The sequence below is a fragment of the Salvelinus alpinus genome, chromosome 21 (assembly GCF_045679555.1).
Source record: "Salvelinus alpinus chromosome 21, SLU_Salpinus.1, whole genome shotgun sequence".
NCBI lineage: Eukaryota > Metazoa > Chordata > Actinopteri > Salmoniformes > Salmonidae > Salvelinus > Salvelinus alpinus.
The window spans coordinates 44,430,091-44,456,546 of record NC_092106.1 but is presented as its reverse complement, the minus strand read 5'-3'; the positions used below and the strand labels follow the sequence as shown (position 1 = coordinate 44,456,546).

General features: G+C 48.0%; 1 protein-coding gene across 1 annotated transcript in view; it reads left to right on the top strand.

Annotated features, from left to right (window-relative positions):
* The window catches only part of lekr1 (Leucine-, glutamate- and lysine-rich protein 1), a 203,473-nt gene extending 178,756 nt beyond the window's left edge, over nt 1–24,717 (top strand). The window contains exons 9-12 of the mRNA XM_071357976.1: nt 2,206–2,281; nt 3,737–3,901; nt 5,612–5,815; nt 21,031–24,717. Of these exons, the coding sequence (XP_071214077.1) occupies nt 2,206–2,281; nt 3,737–3,901; nt 5,612–5,815; nt 21,031–21,456 (871 nt within the window). The 3' untranslated portion in view covers nt 21,457–24,717. The remainder of the gene's footprint in view (nt 1–2,205; nt 2,282–3,736; nt 3,902–5,611; nt 5,816–21,030) is intronic.
* Nucleotides 24,718–26,456: the final 1,739 nt, after the last annotated feature.

Below are 26,456 nucleotides of genomic sequence, written 5' to 3'. Positions count from 1 at the left end.
TCCATGGATTTCACATGGCTGGGAATACAGACTATGCATCTGTTTTTCACAGATACCTTATTAAAAAAGTAGGGGTGTGGATCAGAAAACCAGTTATTATTTTTATTTTTGTATTTATTTTTTATTTAACATTTATTTAACTAGGCAACTCAGTTAATAATTTTTATTTATTTACAATGACGGCCTACCAGAATGCAAAAGGCCTCCTTGTAACGGCAGCCTTCCCTCTCTTCACTAGAAGAGGGGGTGTAACAGGGATCAGACCAACACGCAGCGTAGCCAGTGCTCAACATGTTTAATAAACAAATAAACAGTGAACAATTAACAAATACAAAATAATAAATGTGGCAAACCGATACAGTCCTAGCTGGTGCATAGAAAACACAAAGACAGGAAACAACCACCCACAAAATCCCAACACAAAACAAGCCACCTATATATGATTCTCAATCAGGGACAACGATTGACAGCTGCCTCTGATTGAGAACCATATTAGGCCGAACACAGAAACAGACAAACTAGACACACAACATAGAATGCCCACCCAGCTCACGTCCTGACCAACACTAAAACAAGCAAAACACATAAGCACTATGGTCAGGACGTGACACTCCTGCGGGGACGGGGGCCAGGATTAAAATTAAAATATAGGACAAAACACACATCACGACAAGAGAGACACCACAACACTACATAAAGAGAGACCTAAGACGACAACATAGCAAGGAAGCAACATGAAAACACAGCATGGTAGCAACACAACATGGCAGCAGCACAACATGGTAGCAGCACAAAACATGGTACAAACATTATTGGGCACAGACAACAGCACAAAGAGCAAGAAGGTAGAGACAATACATCACGCGATGCATCATGCAGCACGGCACATCTCCTTCACATAGAGTTGATCAGGCTGTTGATTGTATCCTGTGGGATGTTGTCCCACTCCTCTTCAATGGCTGTGGGAAGTCGCTGGATATTGGCAGGGAACTGGAACACGCTGTCGTACGTAGATCAAGACCATCACAAACCTGCTCAATGGGTGACACGTCTGGTGAGTATGCAGGTCATGGAAGAACTGGGACATTTTCAGCTTCCAGGAATTGTGTACAGATCCTTGGGGCCGTGCGTTATCATGCTGAAACATGAGGTGATGGTGGTGGTTGAATGGCACGACAATGGGACTCAGGATTTCCTCACGGTATCTCTGTGAATTCAAAATACCATCAATAAAATGCAATTGTGTTTGTTGTCCGTAGCTTATGCCTGTCCATACCATAACCCCACCACGAGGCACTCTGTGAGGACGACGAGCACGCAGATACATTTCACTGAGACAGTTTTTGACAGTTTGTGCAGATATTCTTCGGTTGTGCAAACCCAAGGTTTCATCAGCTGTCTGGGTGGCTGGTCTCAGACCATCCCGTAGGTGAAGAAGAAGGATATCTACGGCCTGGCCTTGCGTGGTATCACGTGGTCTGTGGTTGTGAGGCGGGTTGGAAGTACTGCCAAATTCTCTAAAACACAAGGTGCACCTGTGTAATGATCATGCTGTTTAATCAACTTCTTGATATGCCACACCTGTCAGGTGGATGGATTATCTTGACACAGAAGAAATGCTCACTAACAGGGATGTAAACACATTTGTTCACAAAATGTGTAAGAAATAAGCTTTTTGTCCATATGAAACATTTCTGGCCTCTTTTATTTCAGCTCACGAAACATGGGACCAACACTTTACATGTTGCCTTTATAATTTAGTTCAGTATAGTAGTTGTGTTGTTGAGTGTAGTGTTTAATACTTCTAGATTCTCCAACTAGTAATAATCAATACGTGGTGATGTCATGTTTTAGTAGACAGGGAGTTATGTTGTGTTGACTCACTGTGTGTTTTCAATGTGAGATTTGATATTGTTGTATTAATGTTGTATTAACGTTGTATTAATGTTGTATCCATGTTGTATCAACGTATTAATGTTGTATTAACGTTGTATCGACATATTAATGTTGTATTAAGGTTGTATCCATGTTGTATTAATGTTGTATCGATGTTGTATTGACGTATTGACATTGTATTGATGTTGTATTGACGTTGTATTGATGACGTATCGATGTTGTATCGATGTTGTATTGACGTTGTATTGACGTATCGATTTGTATCGATGTCGTATTAACGTTGTATGTCTGTTTTATTGATGTTGACAGTGAGAGGATGATGGAGTCCCATCGTAAAGCCTTGAACAAGATGGAGGATGACTACAGACAGGAGCTGCCCTTCAAGGTACCCTGTGGTTCCTATAGTCCAGGATAACTTAATCTCCTGGTCTTCCTCCTTTCCTTCAGCACCACAGAATTGCCTCAGCAGATACAAAGTCCCATGTTTTAAATAAAGGCAGAAAAACATTCTAATCCAGTCAGAGGAGGTGGTGATATTATTACGATGACAGACCACCAGCCCAGTCTCTCTCACACCAAGCTCTCTGTGCAGTGAAGACACGACACACCCCCACGGCTGAAATGTGTGTTGTATTTGTTCTATTGGTCTCATCCCCTACGCCGGTCTGGTGGTGGGGGTTAGGGAGGGTTAGTGAGGTTTCAGCCTCTGCACGGCAGTATTAAGATGCCTTCTGATTCCCAGAAAATTACACTGCTCTCCCTCCGGTTTCCTGCCCCTCACACGGACGCTCACCAAGAGAGAAGGAAGTGGTCTCCCTCTCTCTCTCTCTCTCTCTCTCTCTCTCTCTCTCTCTCTCTCTCTCTCTCTCTCTCTCTCTCTCTCTCTCTCTCTCTCTCTCTCTCTCTCTCTCTCTCTCTCTCTCGCACACATTTTCACACACTCACTTACTCACACACACACACTCCACCCCTGTCCCCCACACGGACATATACCCAGAGAGAAGGAAGTGGTCACGCAAAGTCACTCACACACACACACGCACCCAACCCATGCCCCTGTACTCAAAGAGAAGTAAGCAGTCTGTCATTCCTACACATACTGTGCTGTACATACACGCAAGTGTGTACATAGGCAGTTGCATACAGACACACTCACTATGTACACACACTCTCACACACACATACACTCGCCCCACCCCAGTGCCCTGACACGCAGCCTCTGATCTCTCCTGCGCTTTGAAAAATATGGTGGCCTTGGCCAAGCCTGACTAAAAATACATTGCATGCCACCAGCCCCCTTGTTGTTTTTCCCATAACAGCCACAACAATCGTTTTTTTTATATCCCCAAGAATTCAATATTTCACTGCCCACTTCTGGTGAAAACGGCCCATCTGTGTCAAAACACTCAAGTCAATGTAGCGCTCTGTGACAATCTTTTTTTGAGAGCGAGCTGTCTCAATTTTCTCCTCTGCAAATAAAACAACTGAAAGAACTGCCAAATCAGAGTAAAAGAAGGATAGAGAGGGATGTTAGAGGACAAGAGGAGGGTGGAGAAGGAAAGAGACAGAGGGACTGTTTTCTCTACTTTGGTGTCCATCACTCAGCTATTTCACGCCAAGCTGAGTGTACAGCCTATAATGTTTGTGTCATTCCAGTGCGTGTGAGGAAGCATGTGTGCATGTGTGCATGAGTGTGTGTGTGTGTGTGTGTGTGTGTGTGTGTGTGTGTGTGTGTGTGTGTGTGTGTGTGTGTGTGTGCGTGCGTGCGTGCGTGCGTGCGTGCGTGCGTGCGCGCGCGCACAGGTGCTTGTTGTAAAGTCTTATATGTCCAAATCCCCAGCTACAGGCGGCTCTGGAGGAGCAGAGGACCCAGAATGCTGTGCGTCTGAAGGAGCAGGAAGAGGAGCTAAAGAGGGAGGCGGGGTTAGAGCTGGTGATTGACAGGGAGAAGAGTCGGGAGCTGCTGCTGCAGTACCAGAGAGAGAAGGAGCAGCTGCAGAGGAAGGTAACAGTTGCCTGCTGTGTATGTTGTACCGATCACAGTCCTGAAAGGAGGAGTCAATACCATTTAACTATCACTACTGCCTCTCTTTCTCTCACTCTGTCCCCCCTTAGTTATAGTAGTTATTTGAATGTAGGAGAGATGTCAGACAGGCAGTCAGTCAGTCAGACAGTCAGACACAGTCAAGCAGTGAGTAACACAGGGGGCTACAGGTCTGCAGGCAAGCACAACGTTCTGAGAACAAGATTGAACAGAATGTCCCTCTTTTTCTCCCTGTCTATCTGTCTCCCTGTCTATATCTGTCTCCCTGTCTATCTCTGTCTCCCTGTCTATCTGTCTCCCTGTCTATCTGTCTCCCTGTCTATCGCTTTCTCCCTGTCTATCTGCCTCCCTGTCTATCTGTCTCCCTGTCTATCTGTCCCCCTGTCTATCTCTTTCTCCCTGTCTATCTGTCTCCCTGTCTATCTGTCTCCCTGTCTATCTCTGTCTCCCTGTCTATCTGTATCCCTGTCTATCTGTCTCCCTGTCTATCTCTGTCTCCCTGTCTATCTGTATCCCTGTCTATCTGTCTCCCTGTCTATCTCTTTCCCTGTCTATCTCTTTCTCCCTGTCTATCTGTCTCCCTGTCTATCTGTCTCCCTGTCTATCTCTTTCTACCTGTCTATCTGTCTCCCTGTCTACCTGTCTCCCTGTCTATCTGTCCCCCTGTCTATCTCTTTCTCCCTGTCTATCTGTCTCCCTGTCTATCTCTTTCTCCCTGTCTATCTGTCTCCCTGTCTATCTGTCTCCCTGTCTATCTCTTTCTCCCTGTCTATCTCTTTCTCCCTGTCTATCTGTCTCCCTGTCTATCTGTCTCCCTGTCTATCTCTTTCTCCCTGTCTATCTCTTTCTCCCTGTCTATCTGTCTCCCTGTCTATCTCTTTCTCCCTGTCTATCTGTCTCCCTGTCTATCTGTCTCCCTGTCTATCTCTGTCTCCCTGTCTATATGTCTCCCTGTCTATCTGTCTCCCTGTCTATCTCTTTCTCCCTGTCTATCTCTTTCTCCCTGTCTATCTGTCTCCCTGTCTATCTGTCTCCCTGTCTATCTCTTTCTCCCTGTCTACCTGTCTATCTCTTTCTACCTGTCTATCTGTCTCCCTGTCTATCTCTTTCTACCTGTCTATCTGTCTCCTTGTCTATCTGTCTCCCTGTCTATCTGCCCTTCAGGAATTAAGCTGTGACTGCCTGTGTGTGTGTGTGTGTGTGTGTGTGTGTGTGTGTGTGTGTGTGTGTGTGTGTGTGTGTGTGTGTGTGTGTGTGTGTGTGTGTGTGTGTGTGTGTGTGTGTGTGTGTGTGTGTGTGTGTGTGTGTGTGTGTGTGGCTCTGGTATTCACTGGTAGGAGGGCTATGCAGGGTAGAGGCTCCACTTATTCAGAAGTGATGCCTCTGTGGGCCTGAGGCTGGTACAGGATAGACTGCACACACACAAACGGGAGAAGACGAAGAGACTGAGCGAAATAGACAGTCATACAGAGTCATAAGATAGACAGACATACAGAGTGGTAGAGACTGTGTGCCTTCCCAGCTGTCCTGATGGAGTAAAACTTGTGAAACTCCCAAACGCTTGTCTAATGGTCAGCGCTAATGGTCAACTCGGGACTATTGCCGTTCTTTGTTAGTCTGTTCTAGGTAATCCTAGTTCTATGATATGTATATTTCTGTGTCTCTCTCTAGCTGTCCTCCCAGGTCCACTCAGCCACACAGGAGCTCAGAGAGGAGGTGCAGAGACTGAGGGAGGTGCAGGAGGAGAGGAGCACTAAAGAGGAGAGGCTACAGCGTGTACTACAGCACTCCCAGCAACAGGGGGCGCTAGAGCTGAGCCAGGCCAGAACAGAACTGCAGCTACTGAGAGGAGAGAACACTGGACTACAGGACGAGGTGAGAGAGAAAGAGAAAGAGAGAGAGAGAGAGAGAGACAGAGATAGGGAGAGAGAGAGAGAGAGAGAGAGAGACAGGGAGAGAGAGAGAGAGAAGGGGAGAGAGAGAGAGAAAGAGAAGGGTTAGAGATGGAGAGAGAGAGAGAAGGGGAGAGAGATGGAGAGAAGGGGAGAGAGAGAGTGAGAGAGAGAGAGACAGAGAGAGGGGGAGATGTTGAGGCTTGACAAGACAGAATCTTGAATTCACAGTAATGCTACTGGACTTCCAATTCTACAACAGTTTCAAATCTCCTTTCTTTACCTCATAAATGTCCTCCCCAGAGACCCTATCCCTAGAAATGTCCATAAAACATTCCCAATTCATTACAGTAGTCCACTCCTGCAGACTGATATCTGAGTCTGGGGTAGCCCCTAGATGAGACAGAGAGACTGAGAGACACAAACAGAGAGAGACAGAAAGAGCCAGTGAAAATAGAACATTTGTGGTGTAAGAGAGATATAATGTGTCAGAAAGGCAGGGAGGGAGGGCGAGATAAACAGAGACACTCTGTCAGGCTGCTGTGTGTGTTGACACGCAGACCACTGTCTCTGGGGGAGGAGGGGTAGTCTGAGGCTGCAGTCACGACACCCCTCAGCTGTCTGAGTCTGATATAGACACACACACACACACACACACACACACACACACACACACACACACACACACACACACACACACACACACACACACACACACACACACACACACACACACACACACACACACACAGATCTCTTCCTCATCATGTACTCAGAGCACATCGCCTAGTTCCCAGGTCATCACATCGATCCGTCTGTCTTCTCCTCTCTCCTGCTTTCCATTGATTTTTGCCTTGCTTGCATCTGGCTCACTATCTCCATTGTCCTTTCTCAGCCCTCTATCCTTGTCTTCTTCTCCCTCTCATCCCCTGAGCCCAACCACCACCTCTCAGACTCCATCTTCTTCCCTGATCCACCTATCAGACTCCATCTTCTTCCCTGATCCACCACCTCTCAGACTCTGTCTTCTCCCCTGAGCCACCATCTACCAGACTCCCTCTTCTTCCTTGATCCACCATCTATCAGACTCCCTCTTCTTCCCTGATCCACCTCCTCTCAGACTCCCTCTTCTTCCCTGATCCACCACCTCTCAGACTCCCTCTTCTTCCTTGATCCACCATCTATCAGACTCCCTCTTCTCCCCTGAGCCACCTCCTATCAGACTCCCTCTTCTCCCCTGAGCCACCTCCTATCAGACTCCATCTTCTTCCCTGAGCCACCACCTCTCAGACTCCCTCTTCTCCCCTGAGCCACCTCCTATCAGACTCCCTCTTCTCCCCTGAGCCACCTCCTATCAGACTCCATCTTCTTCCCTGATCCACCACCTCTCAGACTCTGTCTTCTCCCCTGAGCCACCATCTACCAGACTCCCTCTTCTTCCTTGATCCACCATCTATCAGACTCCCTCTTCTTCCCTGATCCACCTCCTCTCAGACTCCCTCTTCTTCCCTGATCCACCACCTCTCAGACTCCCTCTTCTTCCCTGATCCACCACCTCTCAGACTCCCTCTTCTTCCCTGATCCACCACCTCTCAGACTCCCTCTTCTTCCCTGATCCACCACCTCTCAGACTCCCTCTTCTTCCCTGATCCACCTCCTATCAGACTCCATCTTCTTCCCTGATCCACCACCTCTCAGACTCTGTCTTCTTCCCTGATCCACCACCTCTCAGACTCTGTCTTCTCCCCTGAGCCACCATCTACCAGACTCCCTCTTCTTCCTTGATCCACCATCTATCAGACTCCCTCTTCTTCCCTGATCCACCTCCTCTCAGACTCCCTCTTCTCCCCTGAGCCACCATCTATCAGACTCCCTCTTCTTCCCTGATCCACCACCTCTCAGACTCCCTCTTCTTCATTGATCCACCATCTATCAGACTCCCTCTTCTTCCCTGATCCACCACCTATCAGACTCCCTCTTCTTCCCTGATCCACCACCTATCAGACTCCCTCTTCTTCCCTGATCCACCACCTCTCAGACTCCCTCTTCTTCATTGATCCACCATCTATCAGACTCCCTCTTCTTCCCTGATCCACCACCTCTCAGACTCCCTTTTCTTCCCTGATCCACCATCTATCAGACTCCCTCTTCTTCCTTGATCCACCACCTCTCAGACTCCCTCTTCTTCCCTGATCCACCTCCTATCAGACTCCCTCTTCTTCCCTGATCCACCACCTCTCAGACTCTGTCTTCTCCCCTGAGCCACCATCTACCAGACTCCCTCTTCTTCCTTGATCCACCATCTATCAGACTCCCTCTTCTTCCCTGATCCACCTCCTCTCAGACTCCCTCTTCTTCCCTGATCCACCACCTCTCAGACTCCCTCTTCTTCCTTGATCCACCATCTATCAGACTCCCTCTTCTTCCCTGATCCACCACCTCTCAGACTCCCTCTTCTTCATTGATCCACCATCTATCAGACTCCCTCTTCTCACCTGATCCACCTCCTCTCAGACTCCCTCTTCTTCCCTGATCCACCACCTCTCAGACTCCCTTTTCTTCCCTGATCCACCATCTATCAGACTCCCTCTTCTTCCTTGATCCACCACCTCTCAGACTCCCTTTTCTTCCCTGATCCACCATCTATCAGACTCCCTCTTCTCCTCTGATCCACCACCTCTCAGACTCCATCTTCTTCCCTGATCCACCATCTATCAGAGTCCCTCTTCTTCCCTGATCCACCATCTATCAGACTCCCTCTTCTTCCCTGATCCACCACCTATCAGACTCCCTCTTCTTCCCTGATCCACCATCTATCAGAGTCCCACTTCTTCCCTGATCCACTATCTATCAGACTCCCTCTTCTTCCCTGATCCACCACCTCTCAGACTCCCTCTTCTTCCCTGATCCACCATCTATCAGAGTCCCACTTCTTCCCTGATCCACTATCTATCAGACTCCCTCTTCTTCCCTGATCCACCACCTCTCAGACTCCCTCTTCTTCCCTGATCCACCATCTATCAGAGTCCCTCTTCTTCCCTGATCCACCATCTATCAGACTCCCTCTTCTTCCCTGATCCACCACCTCTCAGACTCCCTCTTCTTCCCTGATCCACCATCTATCAGAGTCCCACTTCTTCCCTGATCCACTATCTATCAGACTCCCTCTTCTCCTCTGATCCACCACCTCTCAGACTCCCTCTTCTTCCCTGATCCACCATCTATCAGACTCCCTCTTCTTCCCTGATCCACCATCTATCAGACTCCCTCTTCTTCCCTGATCCACCATCTATCAGAGTCCCTCTTCTTCCCTGATCCACCATCTATCAGACTCCCTCTTCTTCCCTGATCCACCACCTCTCAGACTCCCTCTTCTTCCCTGATCCACCACCTCTCAGACTCCCTCTTCTTCCCTGATCCACCACCTCTCAGACTCCCTCTTCTTCCCTGATCCACCATCTATCAGACTCCCTCTTCTTCCCTGATCCACCATCTATCAGACTCCCTCTTCTTCCCTGATCCACCACCTCTCAGACTCCCTCTTCTTCCCTGATCCACCACCTCTCAGACTCCCTCTTCTTCCCTGATCCACCACCTCTCAGACTCCCTCTTCTTCCCTGATCCACCATCTATCAGACTCCCTCTTCTTCCCTGATCCACCACCTCTCAGACTCCCTCTTCTTCCTTGATCCACCATCTATCAGACTCCCTCTTCTTCCCTGATCCACCATCTATCAGACTCCCTCTTCTTCCCTGATCCACCACCTCTCAGACTCCCTCTTCTTCCCTGATCCACCATCTATCAGACTCCCTCTTCTTCCCTGATCCACCTCCTATCAGACTCCATCTTCTTCCCTGATCCACCACCTCTCAGACTCTGTCTTCTTCCCTGATCCACCACCTCTCAGACTCTGTCTTCTCCCCTGAGCCACCATCTACCAGACTCCCTCTTCTTCCTTGATCCACCATCTATCAGACTCCCTTTTCTTCCCTGATCCACCTCCTCTCAGACTCCCTCTTCTTCCCTGATCCACCACCTCTCAGACTCCCTCTTCTTCCTTGATCCACCATCTATCAGACTCCCTCTTCTCCCCTGAGCCACCATCTATCAGACTCCCTCTTCTTCCCTGATCCACCACCTCTCAGACTCCCTCTTCTTCATTGATCCACCATCTATCAGACTCCCTCTTCTTCCCTGATCCACCACCTATCAGACTCCCTCTTCTTCCCTGATCCACCACCTCTCAGACTCCCTCTTCTTCCCTGATCCACCACCTCTCAGACTCCCTCTTCTTCCCTGATCCACCTCCTCTCAGACTCCCTCTTCTCACCTGATCCACCTCCTCTCAGACTCCCTCTTCTTCCTTGATCCACCATCTATCAGACTCCCTCTTCTCACCTGATCCACCTCCTCTCAGACTCCCTCTTCTTCCCTGATCCACCACCTCTCAGACTCCCTTTTCTTCCCTGATCCACCATCTATCAGACTCCCTCTTCTTCCTTGATCCACCATCTATCAGACTCCCTCTTCTTCCTTGATCCACCACCTCTCAGACTCCCTCTTCTCACCTGATCCACCTCCTCTCAGACTCCCTCTTCTTCCCTGATCCACCACCTCTCAGACTCCCTCTTCTCACCTGATCCACCTCCTCTCAGACTCCCTCTTCTTCCCTGATCCACCTCCTATCAGACTCCCTCTTCTTCCCTGATCCACCTCCTCTCAGACTCCCTCTTCTTCCTTGATCCACCATCTATCAGACTCCCTCTTCTCACCTGATCCACCTCCTCTCAGACTCCCTCTTCTTCCTTGATCCACCACCTCTCAGACTCCCTTTTCTTCCCTGATCCACCATCTATCAGACTCCCTCTTCTTCCCTGATCCACCACCTCTCAGACTCCCTCTTCTTCCTTGATCCACCATCTATCAGACTCCCTCTTCTCACCTGATCCACCTCCTCTCAGACTCCCTCTTCTTCCTTGATCCACCACCTCTCAGACTCCCTCTTCTTCCTTGATCCACCATCTATCAGACTCCCTCTTCTCCTCTGATCCACCACCTCTCAGACTCCCTCTTCTTCCCTGATCCACCATCTATCAGACTCCATCTTCTTCCCTGATCCACCATCTATCAGAGTCCCTCTTCTTCCCTGATCCACCATCTATCAGACTCCCTCTTCTTCCCTGATCCACCACCTATCAGACTCCCTCTTCTTCCCTGATCCACCATCTATCAGAGTCCCACTTCTTCCCTGATCCACTATCTATCAGACTCCCTCTTCTTCCCTGATCCACCACCTCTCAGACTCCCTCTTCTTCCCTGATCCACCACCTCTCAGACTCCCTCTTCTTCCCTGATCCACCATCTATCAGACTCCCTCTTCTTCCCTGATCCACCATCTATCAGACTCCCTCTTCTTCCCTGATCCACCATCTATCAGACTCCCTCTTCTTCCCTGATCCACCTCCTCTCAGACTCCCTCTTCTTCCCTGATCCACCACCTCTCAGACTCCCTCTTCTTCCCTGATCCACCTCCTCTCAGACTCCCTCTTCTTCCCTGATCCACCATCTATCAGACTCCCTCTTCTTCCCTGATCCACCATCTATCAGACTCCCTCTTCTTCCCTGATCCACCACCTCTCAGACTCCCTCTTCTTCCCTGATCCACCATCTATCAGACTCCCTCTTCTTCCCTGATCCACCATCTATCAGACTCCCTCTTCTTCCCTGATCCACCACCTCTCAGACTCCCTCTTCTTCCCTGATCCACCACCTCTCAGACTCCCTCTTCTTCCCTGATCCACCTCCTCTCAGACTCCCTCTTCTTCCCTGATCCACCACCTCTCAGACTCCCTCTTCTTCCCTGATCCACCACCTATCAGACTCCCTCTTCTTCCCTGATCCACCACCTCTCAGACTCCCTCTCATCCCCTGAGCCCAACCACCTCTGTGTCTCCCTCCATCCCTCCTTCTCTCCCGCCAGCCACAGTGCCCCTGCAGTACTATCTCTCAGTTCAATTCAAATCAAAGTGATTTATTGGCATGGGTAACATATGTTTACATTGCCAAAGGAGGTGAAATAGATAATAAACAAAAGTGAAATAAACAATAACAAATGTACAGTAAACATTACACTCACAAAAGTTCCAAAGGAATAGAGACAGGGATCCTGGGCCCGGGAGAAAAGGGAGTGGAGGACATCTTGGACCTGGGAGGAGGTAATGGCAGGGGACAAGACCCTGCCATGGAAGCAGGCGGAGGCAGCGAAAGAGGAACGGAGGAGTCAAGGCCATGACGGAAGCACGAGAGGCAGCCCCCCAAAACCCCCCCCCACCGTGTTATGCAGTGATGTGCACGGTGTCTCCAGTTAGCATTCATAGCCCGGTGCGCTCTGTTCCAGCTCCCCGCAGCTGCCGTGCTAGAGTGGGAATTCAGCCAGGACGGATTGTGCCGGCTCAGCGCTCCTGGACTCCGGTGCGTCTCTTCGGTACAGGATATCCTGCGCCGGCTCTACGCACTATGCCTCCAGTGTGCCTTCATAGCCCAGTGCGTCCCGTGCCAGCTCTCCACACTCACCGAGCTGGAGTGGGTATCCAGCCAGGACGTTTTGTGGCAGCTCCCCGCATCAGGCTTCCAGTACGTCTCCACAGTCCGGTGAGACTTGTTTCGGCTCCACGTACGAAGCCTCCAGTGATGATCCATGGCCCGGAGCCTGTAGTGATGATCCATGGCACGAAGCCTCCAGTGATAATCCATGGCCCGGAGCCTCTAGTGATAATCCATGGCACAAAGCCTCCAGTGATGATCCATTGCCCAAAGCCTCCAGTGATGATCCATGGCACGAAGCCTCCAGTGATGATCCATGGCACGAAGCCTCCAGTGATGATCCATGGCCCGGAGCCTGCAGTGATGATCCATGGCCCTGAGCCTGCAGTGATGATCCATGGCACTGAGCCTTCAGCGAGGGTTCCAAGTCCAGAGCCTTCAGCGAGAGTTCCCAGTCCATAGCCTTCAGCGACGGTCCCCAGTCCGGAGCCTCCAGCGAGGGTCCGCAGTCCGGAGCCTCCAGCGGTGGTCCGAATTCCGGAGCCTCCAGCGAGGGTCCGCAGTCCGGAGCCTCCAGCGGTGGTCCGAATTCCGGAGCCTCCAGCGAGGGTCCGCAGTCCGGAGCCTCCAGCGGTGGTCCCCAGTCCGGAGCCTCCAGCGGCGGTCTGCAGTCCGGAGCCTCCGGGCGATGATCTACGGTCCGGAGGTCCCGGCGACGATCCCTGCACCGGAGGTCGCCACCGAAGTGGGGGGAGCCTAAAGCGGGGCGGGGTCTGCATCCCGTACCGGAGCCCCCACCAAGAGTAGATGCACACCCGGACCCTCCCCTATAGGTTCAGGTTTGTGGCCGGAGTCTGCACCTTTGGGGGGGATACTGACACGCCCTGACCTTAGAGATCCTTATTTATTCTCTATGTTTGGTTAGGTCAGGGTGTGACTCGGGTGGGAGAATCTATGTTTTCTATTTCTTTGTTGTTTTTGCCTAGTGTGGTTCCCAATCAGAGGCAGCTGTCTATCGTTGTCTCTGATTGGGGATCATATAATAGTTGTCATTTTCCATTTGGGTTTTGTGGGGTGTTGTTTTACGTTTAGTATCTGTGCCTGACGGAACTGTTCGCTTTCGTTTTTGTATTTGTTATTTTTGTTTGAGTGATTCTTGACAATAAAGATCATGAACACTTTCCACGCTGCGCTTTGGTCCACTCTTCCTTACGACGACGAGCGTTACACTAATATGGTCATACATTTTGCAGGAGGTTGTGTTATTGACTATACGTTTGTTTATAAGTAACTCTGTGTTGTTTGTGTCACACTGCTTTACTTTATCTTGGCCAGGTGGCAGTTGTAAATGAGAACTTGTTGTCAACTGGCCGACCTGGTTAAATAAAGGTCAAATAAACATTCAAATAAAAAGGAGGTCCAGTTCAGTTTCCACCTCATGTTGTGGGCAGTGTGCACATTGCCTGTCTTCTCTTGAGAGCCAGGTCTGCCTACGGCTGCCTTTCTCAATAGCAAGGCTATGCTCACTGAGTCTGTACATAGTCAAAGCTTTCCTTAATGCTGGGTCAGTCACAGTGGTCAGGTATTCTGCCACTGTGTCCTCTCTGTTTAGGGCCAAATAGCATTCTAGTTTGCTCAGTTTTTTTGTTAATTCTTTCCAATGTGTCAAGTAATTATCTTTTTGTTTTCTCATGATTTGGTTGAGTCTAATTGTGTTTCTGTCGTGGGGCTCTGTGGGGGGGGGTGTGAACAGAGCCCCAGGACCAGCTTGCTTAGGGGACTCTTCTCCAGGTTCATCTCTCTGTAGGTGATGGCTTTGTTCTGGAAGGTTTGGAAATTGCTTCCTTTTAGGTGATTATAGAATTGAACGTTTCTTTCCTGGATTTTGATAATTAGCGGGTATCGGCCTAATTCTGCTCTGCATGCATTATTTGGTGTTTTATGTTGTACACGGGAGATATTTTTGCAGAATTCTGCATGCAGTCTCAATTTGGTGTTTGTCCCATTTTGTGAATTCTTGGTTGGTGAGCGGACCCCAGACCACACAACCATAAAGGGCAATGGGTTCTACAACTGATTTAAGTATTTTTAGCGAGATCCTAATTGGTATGTCGAATGTTATGTTCCTTTTGATGGCCTAGAAGGCCCCTCATGCCTTGTCTCTCAGATCGTTCACAGCTCTGTGGAAGTTACCTGTGGTGCTGATGTTTAGGCCGAAGTATGTATCATTTTTTGTGTGCTCTAGGGCAACGGTGTCTAGATGGAATTTGTATTTGTGGTCCTGGCAACTGGACTTTTAGTGGAACACCATTATTTTTGATTTGAGATTTACTGTCAGGTTCCAGGTCTGTCAGGTTCCAGGTCTGTCAGGGCCCAGGTCTGTCAGGTTCCAGGTCTGTCAGGTTCCAGGTCTGTCAGGGCCCAGGTCTGTCAGGGCCCAGGTCTGTCAGGTTCCAGGTCTGTCAGGGCCCAGGTCTGTCAGGGCCCAGGTCTGTCAGGTCCCAGGTCTGTCAGATCCCAGGTCTGGTAGAATCTGTGCAGAAGATCTAGGTGCTCTCTCTCTCTCTCTCTCTCTCTCTCTCTCATCCTTCTCCCTTCTCTCTCTCTCTCATCCTTCTCCCTTCTCTCTCTCTCTCTCATCCTTCTCCCTTCTCTCTCTCTCTCTCTCCCTCATCCTTCTCCCTTCTCTCTCTCTCTCTCATCCTTCTCCCTTCTCTCTCTCTCTCTCTCCCTCATCCTTCTCCCTTCTCTCTCTCTCTCTCTCTCTCTCTCATCCTTCTCCCTTCTCTCTCTCTCTCTCCTTCTTCCCCCTCTCTCTCTCTCTCTCTCCCTCATCCTTCTCCCTTCTCTCTCTCTCTCTCTCTCTCTCTCTCTCTCTCTCTCTCCCTCATCCTTCTCCCTTCTCTCTCTCTCTCGCTCTCTCTCTCTCTCTCTCTGTTTGTCTGGCCAGAGGCTCAAGGTGCCCTGATGCTAATTTCCCAGCTGACATATACCTTTATGCCGCCCAGAGAACACAGTCCTTTTCTTATCTATTTCAAATGGCCAGATGGTATTTTAGTGTGCCTTTCTCCTTTCACCTGAGTTTTAGAGCACATTAAGGTCCTCTCAGATCTAAACATGAGATCAGCTCAATACCTAAAGGACAGTCCCCCAGCCGTCATTAAAACACTCTTTCTCTCTTTCTTTCTTTCTTTCTCCCTCTCTCTCTCTCTCGTGTTCTGTCAATCTTTCTTTTCTTCTTTATTCATCTCTTACTCCTGTCCTTCCTGGCTGTATAGATGTATAGATGTTGTATTGATCTCTCTGTACGCGTTCTATTGTGTGTGTGTGTGTGTGTGTGTGTGTGTGTGTGTGTGTGTGTGTGTGTGTGTGTGTGTGTGTGTGTGTGTGTGTGTGTGTGTGTGTGTGTGTGTGTGTGTGTTCCAATCATTGATAGATCATTAGAGAGAGATAATAGGCTCTTTGATCATGACCTTGTGAGTTTATGTGACCCTCTATGTTGCTAAGGCAACAGAAGAAAGTAAGAATATCAAAGCGGCTTTGTTATGAACACGCACCCTCGCACGCACACACACGCACACACACACACACACTCGCACGCACACACGCACCCTCGCACGCACACGCGCACACACACACTCGCACGCGCACACACACACGCGCACACACACTCACACACACTCACACTGACTCACACACACTCACACACACAGTTTGGCATTAGCACTGACTTCCGTAGTGACTCGTGAGCTCACTCTGTCACAAACATTGGCACTGATTTCATTGGATGTTAGGATCATGACACATTGCATTTGGACCAGAGTCTCCCCTTAAACAGTGTGCCACTGACATGACTGTGTGTCTGTTGTGTGTGTATGGATTGGTTATAAAACACACACTGACACACGCACAGGGAAACCCATATACTAGCAACCTCCCTCCCCACACAGACAGTAATAATGTGTCGTATACCTGTTGTTAGGCCTGTTAGTGCTGTGTGTGTGTGTGTGTGTGTGTGTGTGTGTGTGTGTGTGTGTGTGTGTGTGTGTGTGTGTGTGTGTGTGTGTGTGTGTGTGTGTGTGTGTGTGTGTGTGTGTGTGTGTGTGTGTGTGTGTGTGTGTGTGTGTGTGTGTGTGTGTGTGTGTGTGTGTGTGTGTGTGTGTGTACATAACCCAGGCAACGTCACATACTCATACAGCAGTGTGTAACCTTAGTAACCACACACCCACCCATTAAACAATACGCACAGCTGTAGAATGTCAGGCCAGAACATGGCTCCCAGACACACATACACACACACACACACACAACTAACACCCACTGAACTACACACACAGCTGTACAACGTCAGACCAGCACAGGGCTACCATCCAAGGTCACCGCTCTGGGTTCCCACTACATACAAACAACCGTGTGTGTGTATGTGTGTGTGTGTGTGTGTGTGTGTGTGTGTGTGTGTGTGTGTGTGTGTGTGTGTGTGTGTGTGTGTGTGTGTGTGTGTGTGTGTGTGTGTGTGTGTGTGTGTGTGTGTGTGTGTGTGTGTGTGTGTGTGTGTGTGGACGTGTTTAACTATACTTGTCCCCACAAGATTAGTAAACTAACAAAAAATTTACCAACTGGTGACATTTTGTTATTCCCCACGAGGTCAAATGCTATTTCTAGGGGGTTTATGGTTAAGGTTCGAATTAGTGTTAGGGTTAGGATCTAGGGATAGTTTAGAGTTAGGGGTTGGTTTAGGATTATGGAAAATATAATTTTGAATGGGACTGAATTGTGTGTCCCCACAAGGTTAGTTATTCAAGACTGTGTGTGTGTGAGAGGTGTTAAGGGTAAAGCTGTCTGGTGTGGAGGGTGCACTCCTTACCAATTAGGGTGCACCTCTCTCTCTCTCTCTCTCTCTGTCTCTGTCTCTCTGTCTCTGTCTCTGTCTCTGTCTCTCTCTCTTCGTCTCTTTCTATCTCTCTGTCTCTGTCTCTCTCTCTCTCTCTTCGTCTCTTTCTATCTCTCTGTCTCTGTCTCTGTCTCTCTCTCTCTCTCTTCGTCTCTTTCTATCTCTCTGTCTCTGTCTCTTTCTATCTCTCTGTCTCTGTCTCTCTCTCCGTCTCTCTCTGTCTCTCTCTCTCTCTCTCTCCCTCTCTCTCTCTCTCTCTCTCTCTCTCTCTCTCTCTCTCTCTCTGCCCCTTCGCTCCACTGCATGCGCAGAAGAGACAGGCATTAAAGGTCATGCTGTCTGGGGGAAATTACATCAAAGCATGACCTTCAACCTCTCACCACCAGCACAGTGGTCTGGGGTCAGGCACTGCCACAGGGGGACATGAAAAAAGAGGGAGGTGTGTGTGTGTGTTGGCATTGGAATGTGGTAGGAAATGCGTTGAGGCAGTGAGTAGATTGGAGACAGGGTAGGATATGTGAATGACATATAATACCTTCTGCTCTGACTGTGAGCCCCTAATGATGTCTGTCTGTATGGTATCATATAGTGCCACAGGATATCCTCACAAGCGCTCTCTCTCTCACACACACATGCTCAAGCACATACACATCATACTCCATCACCAGGGGTTTTACCTTACTAAACTAGGGAGTCCAGATGTGGACACACACACTCACTCAAACCCTTTCTCTCCCACACAAACACGCACACACATTTCTTAGGCAAGCTGAAGATGTCTTAGGCAAGCTGAAGATTCATTTTAATCTGGATGTCAGCCTGTCTGTCTGTCTGTCTGCCTGTCTCTTTATCTATCTATCTATCTATCTGTCTGTCTGTCTGTCTGTCTGTCTGTCTGTCTGTCTGTCTGTCTGTCTGTCTGTCTGTCTGTCTGTCTGTCTGTCTTTTGGCCTGTCTGTCTGTTGGCCTGCCTGCCTGTCTGTCTGTCTGTCTGTCTGTCTGTCTGTCTGTCTGTCTGTCTGCCTTTCGTTTGTCTGTCTGTCTGTTGGCCTGTCTGTTGGCCTGTCTGGCTGTCTGTATGTTGGCCTGTCTGTTTGTCTGTCTGATAGCCTGTCTGTCTGTTTGCCTGTCTGTCTGGCTATTTGTCTGTCTGTCTGTTGGCCTGTCTGTCTCTGTCTGTCTGTCTCTTTATCTGTCTGTCGGTCTGTCTGTCTGACGCCTTTCCCTTGTTTGTCTGTCTGTTGGCCTGTCTGTCTGTCTCTCTATCTGTCTGTTGGTCTGTCTATCTGTCTGTTGGCCTGTCTATCTGTCTGATGCCTTTCGTCTGTCTGTCTGTCTGTCTGTTTCTTTATCTGTCTGTCTGTTGGCCTGTCTATCGGTCTTTTGGCCTGTCTGTCTGTCTGTCTGTCTGTCTGTCTGTCTGTCTGTCTGTCTGTCTGTCTGTCTGATGCCTTTCGTCTGTCTGTCTGTCTCTTTATCTTTCTGTCTGTCAGTCTGTCTGTCTGTCTGTCTGTCTGTCTGTCTGTCTGTCTGTCTGTCTGTCTGTCTCTTTATCTTTCTGTCTGTCAGTCTGTCTGTCTGACTGATGCCTTTCCCTTGTCTGTCTATCTGTCTGTCTATCTTAACCCAGTCACCACATCATAGCCCACACACACTTACATAGGCTACACACACACACACACACACACACACACACACACACACACACACACACACGCACACGCACACGCACATGCACGCACAGACATACAAATGTACATGCACACAAACAATGGATGCATGCTTAGAGAGGGTTCTCCTCTCTGCAGTCTGATGTGGTTAATACATCCCCCTCTTTCTCTCCTTCTAACCGTGTCTCTATAACCGTCTTCTACCTGTCTTCTACCTGTCTTCTACCCGTCTTCTACCTGTCTTCCAGCTGTCTTCTACCTGTCTTCTACCTGTCTTCTGTCTTCTACCTGTCTTCTACCTGTCTTCTACCTGTCTTCTGTCTTCTACCTGTCTTCTACCTGTCTTCTGTCTTCTACCTGTCTTCTACCTGTCTTCTGTCTTCTACCTTTTGACAGAGTTTGTCTGCATATCTTTTCATGTTAATCTGTTCATCTGTCTTTGGTCATGTTTGTCTCCTCAACCGTGTCTCCTTGGTCATGTCTCCTCAACCGTGTCTCCTTGGTCATGTCTCCTCAACCGTGTCTCCTTGGTCATGTCTCCTCAACCGCGTCTCCTTGGTCATGTCTCCTCAACCGTGTCTTCTTGGTCATGTCTCCTCAACCGTGTCTCCTTGGTCATGTCTCCTCGAACCGTGTCTCCTTGGTCATGTCTCCTTGAACCGTGTCTCCTTGGTCATGTCTCCTCAACCGTGTCTCCTTGGTCATGTCTCCTCAACCGTGTCTCCTTGACCAGGGGCGGGGTAGATCAGCTTTAATATTGCAAGTAGATTGTGGCTTTTATCAATGTAATGTTTTAAATCTGTATATATACTGTATACAATACCTTTTAAATTCTATGTGCTATGCATTTTGCTAGAACTTTTGCATCGCAACACAGAAGTGTAAGAGGCCTACTTTATATTTACCACTTAGGTCCTGTTTCAGGAACAATGAAATCAGACCTTCTTGTTGAGTGTCTGAGTACATCAGAAAAGGTTTGGTATATCTGGTATGCAATCAATTTTATTTTATATAGCCCTTCGTACATCAGCTAATATCTCGAAGTGCTGTACAGACACCCAGCCTAAAACCCCAAACAGCTAGTAATGCAGGTGTAGAAGCACGGTGGCTAGGAAAAACTCCCTAGAAAGGCCAAAACCTAGGAAGAAACCTAGAGAGGAACCAGGCTATGAGGGGTGGCCAGTCCTCTTCTGGCTGTGCCGGGTGGAGATTATAACAGAACTATGCCAAGATGTTCAAAAATGTTCATAAGTGACAAGCATGGTCAAATAATAATCATGAATAATTTTCAGTTGGCTTTTCATAGCCGATCATCAAGAGTTGAAAAACAACAGGTCTGGGACAGGTGGCGGTTCCATAACCGCAGGCAGAACAGCTGAAACTGGAATAGCAGCAAGGCCAGGCGTTCCTGGAGGTTTCCCACATTTAAAGGCTTTAATTGCATCAAGAATCTCCTCTGTAATTTGACACTCACAGTCTTTCTGTACAGCTGTTAATTCTACATTATTAGTATATATATATTTTTTTATCCTTACAACTAACTTTGGTTCAAAACATGTGCTTAAAGTACTTTGCTTCCTCTTTCAAAATATAGTTTGGTGAATCATGGGTGACTCCGTCATTTGCAACAAGTTCCAGTAAATTATTTTTGGTCGCGTTTCTAGGTTGAAGATTACATTTTTTGTTGTTGCAGTGTCTTTGTGAACATGTCTACCAACTACACCATATCTGTGTTTTTAATTGCTGTGAGTCAAAACGCATTTCCTTTTGTTTGTCCGTGTCCATGACCAAATGGCTCACTCACATTTGACTGATCGTAGTATCTCTCTATCTCTCTCTCTCTCTCTCTCTCTCTCTCTCTCTCTCTCTCTCTCTCTCTCTCTCTCTCTCTCTCTCTCTCTCTCTCTCTCTCTCTCTCTCTCTCTTTCTTTCTCTCTCTCTTTCTTTCTCTCTCTTTCTCTCTCTCTCTCTCTCTCTCTCTCTCTCTCTCTCTCTCTCTCTCTCTCTCTCTCTCTCTCTCTCTCTCTCTCTCTCTCTCTCTCTCTCTCTCTCTTTCTCTCTCTCTTTCTCTCTCTCATCTCGTTTGATTTCAGGTGGTATTGCTTCAGGAGACAGTGAGGAGAGAGTGTGAGGAGAGAGGGGAGCTGACCGCTGCTCTTACCCAGGCTAGAGAGCAGCTCCTGGTGCTACGACGCCAAGCCTCGCCCCTGGATCTCTCCCACCTCCAAGGCAAACACCCCCAGACAGACTTCCCACATTCCCAGACCAAAGTCCGACTGCCCCTCACCCGCTCCCTCGCCCCCCAGCACACACTGAGACCCTCCCCCCCTTACACAGCCACGGGGGGGAGAGAAGGGGGAGGCGTGGGGAGGAGTGTGGCATCCTGGCATGGTAGTGGGGGAGAGGCGGGGGAGAAAGGGAGAGGGGGAGAGAGAGGAGGGAACCTGCCCAAACTGAGGTCCAGCAGTGAGGTCAAACACAGAGTTAATCTGGTGATGGGGAGGAAGGAGAGATCATGAAACACACTGTGTTACTCACACAGATATTTAGGAAAAGACATGAAAAGTGCCACACACACATATAGATGGTCACCTACGCTCACAGGCAGATGATACACTGTGGGCTGAGAATTCTGCTTCAGTAAAGTTCACAGACACTCACACTCCATCCCAGAGACAAACACACTTGAGTTCACACACACATTCAAACAGCCTCCCTCAGTCAGTTTCAATGGCACGCAACAGCTTTCAAACAAGCACACACTCACACTCCATCACGGGGCCAGGAGAGTAGAAGCATGACAGCACATCCCCTGCCACCCGCAGACACAAACAAAGGCCTGACATGCACTCACTGCAGCACACACACACACACACACACACGGACACACACACACACACACACACGGACACACTCGCATGCACATGCGTGCACATACACTCATCCTCTCGATTTGTCTCAGAGCCTTCTCTGATACAGATGTGCTATAACTCACTCACACACACACTAACGCTCAAAGAGCATTGTCCCTCACAGGGATGGTCTCACTCACTCACAGCAACATAAAGGTCATGATCAAAGAGCCTATTATCTCTCTCTAATGATCTATCAATGACTGAAACACACACACACATACACACACACACACACACACACACACACACACACACACACACACACACACACACACACACACACACACACACACACACACACACACACACACACACACACACACACACACACACACACACACACACACACACACACACACACACACACACACACACACACACACACACACACACACACACACACACGCCTGTCTGAATATTGGTAGTGGAGCTATGGCACAGCAGTCACACACACATTGTCCTCCTGTGTGGCTTTGTGAAAAAGCATCCCATAATATCTATTGATGTTTTTTTGCGTCGTTGTTCCTGGTGCTCACGTTCTCCCTCCAGATGCACTCCTGATCTTTCACCTCTCCTTTCATCTCCTCCTCCCTATCGCCCCGCGGCCTCGCGCCTCACTTCCTGCTGCCGTGACCTCCACTTCCTGAAACTCCTCTACCGCTCTTTGAAGAGGGCAGGTCTTTCAACACGGACCAGAGAGTTATAAACACACTGCTCGCACTCTGTCTCTCTCTCTCTCTGTCTCTCTCTACGCTCTCTCTCTCTCTACTCTCTCTCTCTCTCTCTCTCTCTCTCTCTCTCTCTCTCTCTCTCTCTCTCTCTCTCTCTCTCTCTCTCTCTCTCTCTCTCTCTGTCTCTACGCTCTCTCTCTCTCTCTCTCTCTCTCTCTCTCTCTCTCTCTCTCTCTCTCTCTCTCTCTCTCTTTCTCTCTCTCTCTCACTACCTTTCTGCCCCCATCTATGTCTCTTCCTTCCACCCTCTCTCTGCCAGTCTCCTTTTCTTCCTGTGATTGTGGGTATGTAATGGGTGGCCTTGTATGTACGTTTGTTTTGGTGACCATGTCTCAGTGAGGGAGAGGGAGAGGTATGCAGTGTGAATGGACACTGCTGTTCCCACACTGGGGCAGTCCTACAAGGAAGGAATTAGTCACTAGTCACCTTAGTCACTAAGGCCTGCTTAGGGAGCGGTCGAAATGTACACACTTGTTACCCAGAGGAAAATGGGGGAGGGTCATGCTATTTCAATTTCAGTCAGGGGGAGTGTTGAGTGTTTGTCATTTAGTCCAGGGGAGGGTCATGTCATTTGTAATTGATTAAATGTCATATTGCTCAGTGTTTATTTGCTTATTATATCTCGATGTGTGACTGATGCTGCCCCTCATCCCTGATTCTCTGCTGGGCACGCAATATCAACTGTGCCTAGTGTGGTCGCAATCAAATGATCCATTACCTATACTATAGGTTATAGGCCTAGTCTATACGAAGAGCACGCTCAGAGAAGGACACAGTTATATTGCTTAGAAAATGTACTTTCTTCCTGAGTTTTTACGTTGCTGGGATGGTGTAAAACCTGGCTACACTGCATTACACTGCAATGGATAGGCTACACCAATCATGAGCCCTGGCCTGCCCTGCTCTGGCTGAGGAAACCCCTGCTGACCAATGGCTGTGCTGTGTATGGTGGCACTTCATTAAGCGAGTCAAAGGCTTCCTCCAAAAAAATTGCAATATCTGTGCGTGCGGACTAGGCTAATTAATGTCCTGTTCAGTTTGAGAGGGAGAGCGTGAAGATGAGAATACCTAATCAGTTATACAACTGAATACATTCAAATGTGTCTTCTGCGTTTACCCCCTCTGAAACAGAGAGGTGCTGCCTTAATTCACATCCACGTCTCCGTCGCCCGGGGAACAGTGGGTTAACTGCCTTGCTCAGGGGCAGAACAACAGATTTTTACGTTGTCTGCTCGGGGATTCGATCTAGCAACCTTTCGGATAGTCGCCTAATACTCCTATACGCCAGGCTAGATAGTCACCTAATACTCCTATACGCCAGGCTAGATAGTCACCTAATACTCCTATACGCCAGGCTAGATAGTCGCCTAATACTCCTATACGCCAGGCTAGATAGTCACCTAATACTCCTATACGCCAGGCTAGATAGTCACCTAATACTCCTATACGCCAGGCTAGATAGTCACCTAATACTCCTATACGCCAGGCTAGATAGTCACCTAATACTCCTATACGCCAGGCTAGATAGTCACCTAATACTCCTATACGCCAGGCTAGATAGTCACCTAATACTCCTATAGGCCAGGCTAGATAGTCACCTAATACTCCTATACGCCAGGCTAGATAGTCACCTAATACTCCTATACGCCAGGCTAGATAGTCACCTAATACTCCTATACGCCAGGCTAGATAGTCACCTAATACTCCTATACGCCAGGCTAGATAGTCGCCTAATACTCCTATACGCCAGGCTAGATAGTCGCCTAATACTCCTATACGCCAGGCTAGATAGTCACCTAATACTCCTATACGCCAGGCTAGAAAACAGAAGGTAAGCTTCGTACTGCTATAATTGATTTGAATAAAAACAATATGTTTTGTTGCCCATAATGAAGCCATTTATCAGTTATTGACCTCACAATAAATCATATTTGAGTAATTTACTTAACTTACATTACTACGAAGGCTAATGGCTAACTCGAGAAGGTCCAGTTCATTTTAACAGTCTTCATCTGATTTTGACTTTAGGCTAATAACAACACTAGGGCTTTGTGTTGGAGCCTATTTCTTCCAATTAAAAAAATAAGAAGTATGCTTACCTGTTTGACAGAATAAATGATTGTCTAACTATCCATAGATTTTGTCAGCCAATTCCTTCAGTCACCATACACTCCTTAAATATCCTGGTGTTAGTGAAGGGCTTGGTGTGTTAAGTTAAAACCAGGGCTCGAATTGAGGGTGTATGTGAGGGGGTGTGTGAGGGTATGTGAGGGTATTGTGAGGGTATGTGAGGGTATTGTGTCTTTTGTTAAGGAAAATGTAAGCTTAATATTTTGAAAACAATTAAATTGGACTAATTATATAAAGTGATCTATAATGACGCTTTAGTCTGCAAAGCTTTATGGGATATCTTTGGTCTGTCTCTATGACATTCAGTGGCTGCGCTACAACCTTCTATAGCCGAGGAGACACAACATTTACTTTGCTTGGGGAGTAGTGTGTGATTCTGTCACATTTCAACAGGCTATTAAACAACATACTAACTCTAAATCAGTGAGGAGCGCGCCAGGTAGCCTAACAAGTAATTATTTACGTTATGTTATTATTATTTAAATGATACAGCCTGCCGTTTGTAACACACTAGAAGCCGGCAGGAGCCGATACACCTCGCATTTAGGGTGTATAAAATGAAATGTTAAATAATTATTTAATAGAATTAAATAACAATGACATGAAAAATATCTTATTAGTCTGTAGTCATTCTACAGTGCCTTTGAATTCCCTTTTAGAAACATAAGTTTGTTTGGCCAGTCTTTGGTTTGAGGATCGTGTGGTGAGCTATGCATGCCTGGTTTGTTCATCTGGCCGAGCAGATGCTCTTATATTCCCATGCCCTAATCACAGTCAATAAACATCTATTTTCTAACAAAAATGTCATGGAATAAAATAAAATAAATTAGAAAAGTATAGTTTCCCAAAGGAAAAAAAGTTACAAGTGCATACAGATCTACCTAATGATATGCGGCTGCTGTGTTTAAAAAAATAAAAAATAAAAAAAGCTTTTTTTCAAACTCATTGATGATCAGATACTTCAGTCTTAACTGGTTCTGTTTTGCGCAACATTTTTACAGTTGATAACACTGTTCCAAACTTCGACTATCCTCTTATTTAGCAATAGCCTTTATAGAAATAATAATGTCTCCGGTGCAATGGCATGCGCTCCTTCATTGTCATGCTCTGTTGTGGTATTGGAAAACGTTATACTTGACCCCAGTCATGTCAAATGACGTAGACTTGCATGAAATGCGTTAATAAAGGCAATTTTTTGTCGTTACAGTCCCATCGCTGCAACTCCAGTACGGACTCGGGAGAGGCGAAGGTCGAGAGCCATGCGTCCTCCGAAACACGACCCTGCCAAGCCGCACTGTGTCTTGACACACTGCTCACTTAACCTGGAAACCAGCCGCACCAATGTGTTGGGGAAACCACCACAACTAGTAACCGAAGTCAGCGTGCATTCGCCCGGCCCGCCACAAGGAGTCACTAGAGCGCGATGGCACAAGGAAATCCCGGCCTGCCAAACCCTCCCCTAACCCAGACGACGCTGGGCCAATTGTGCGCCGCCTCATGGGTCTCCCGGTCACGGCCGGCTTGCGAAACAGCCTGTAGCGATAGAGATACCCCCTTGTCCACGGTGGTCTACGACTCCACAACCGTCTGGATACTTTGCCATGTAATGCTTAAAACACGAAGAACCGTTTCTAAAGGCTCTGGTCTGTCCTAGGAGTGAGGGTAAACGGTATGTATACCTGTTCTCTGCTATCCACTTTAGGTTTTCATTATTATTTTGGACATATGGGAGGGTCACTTGTA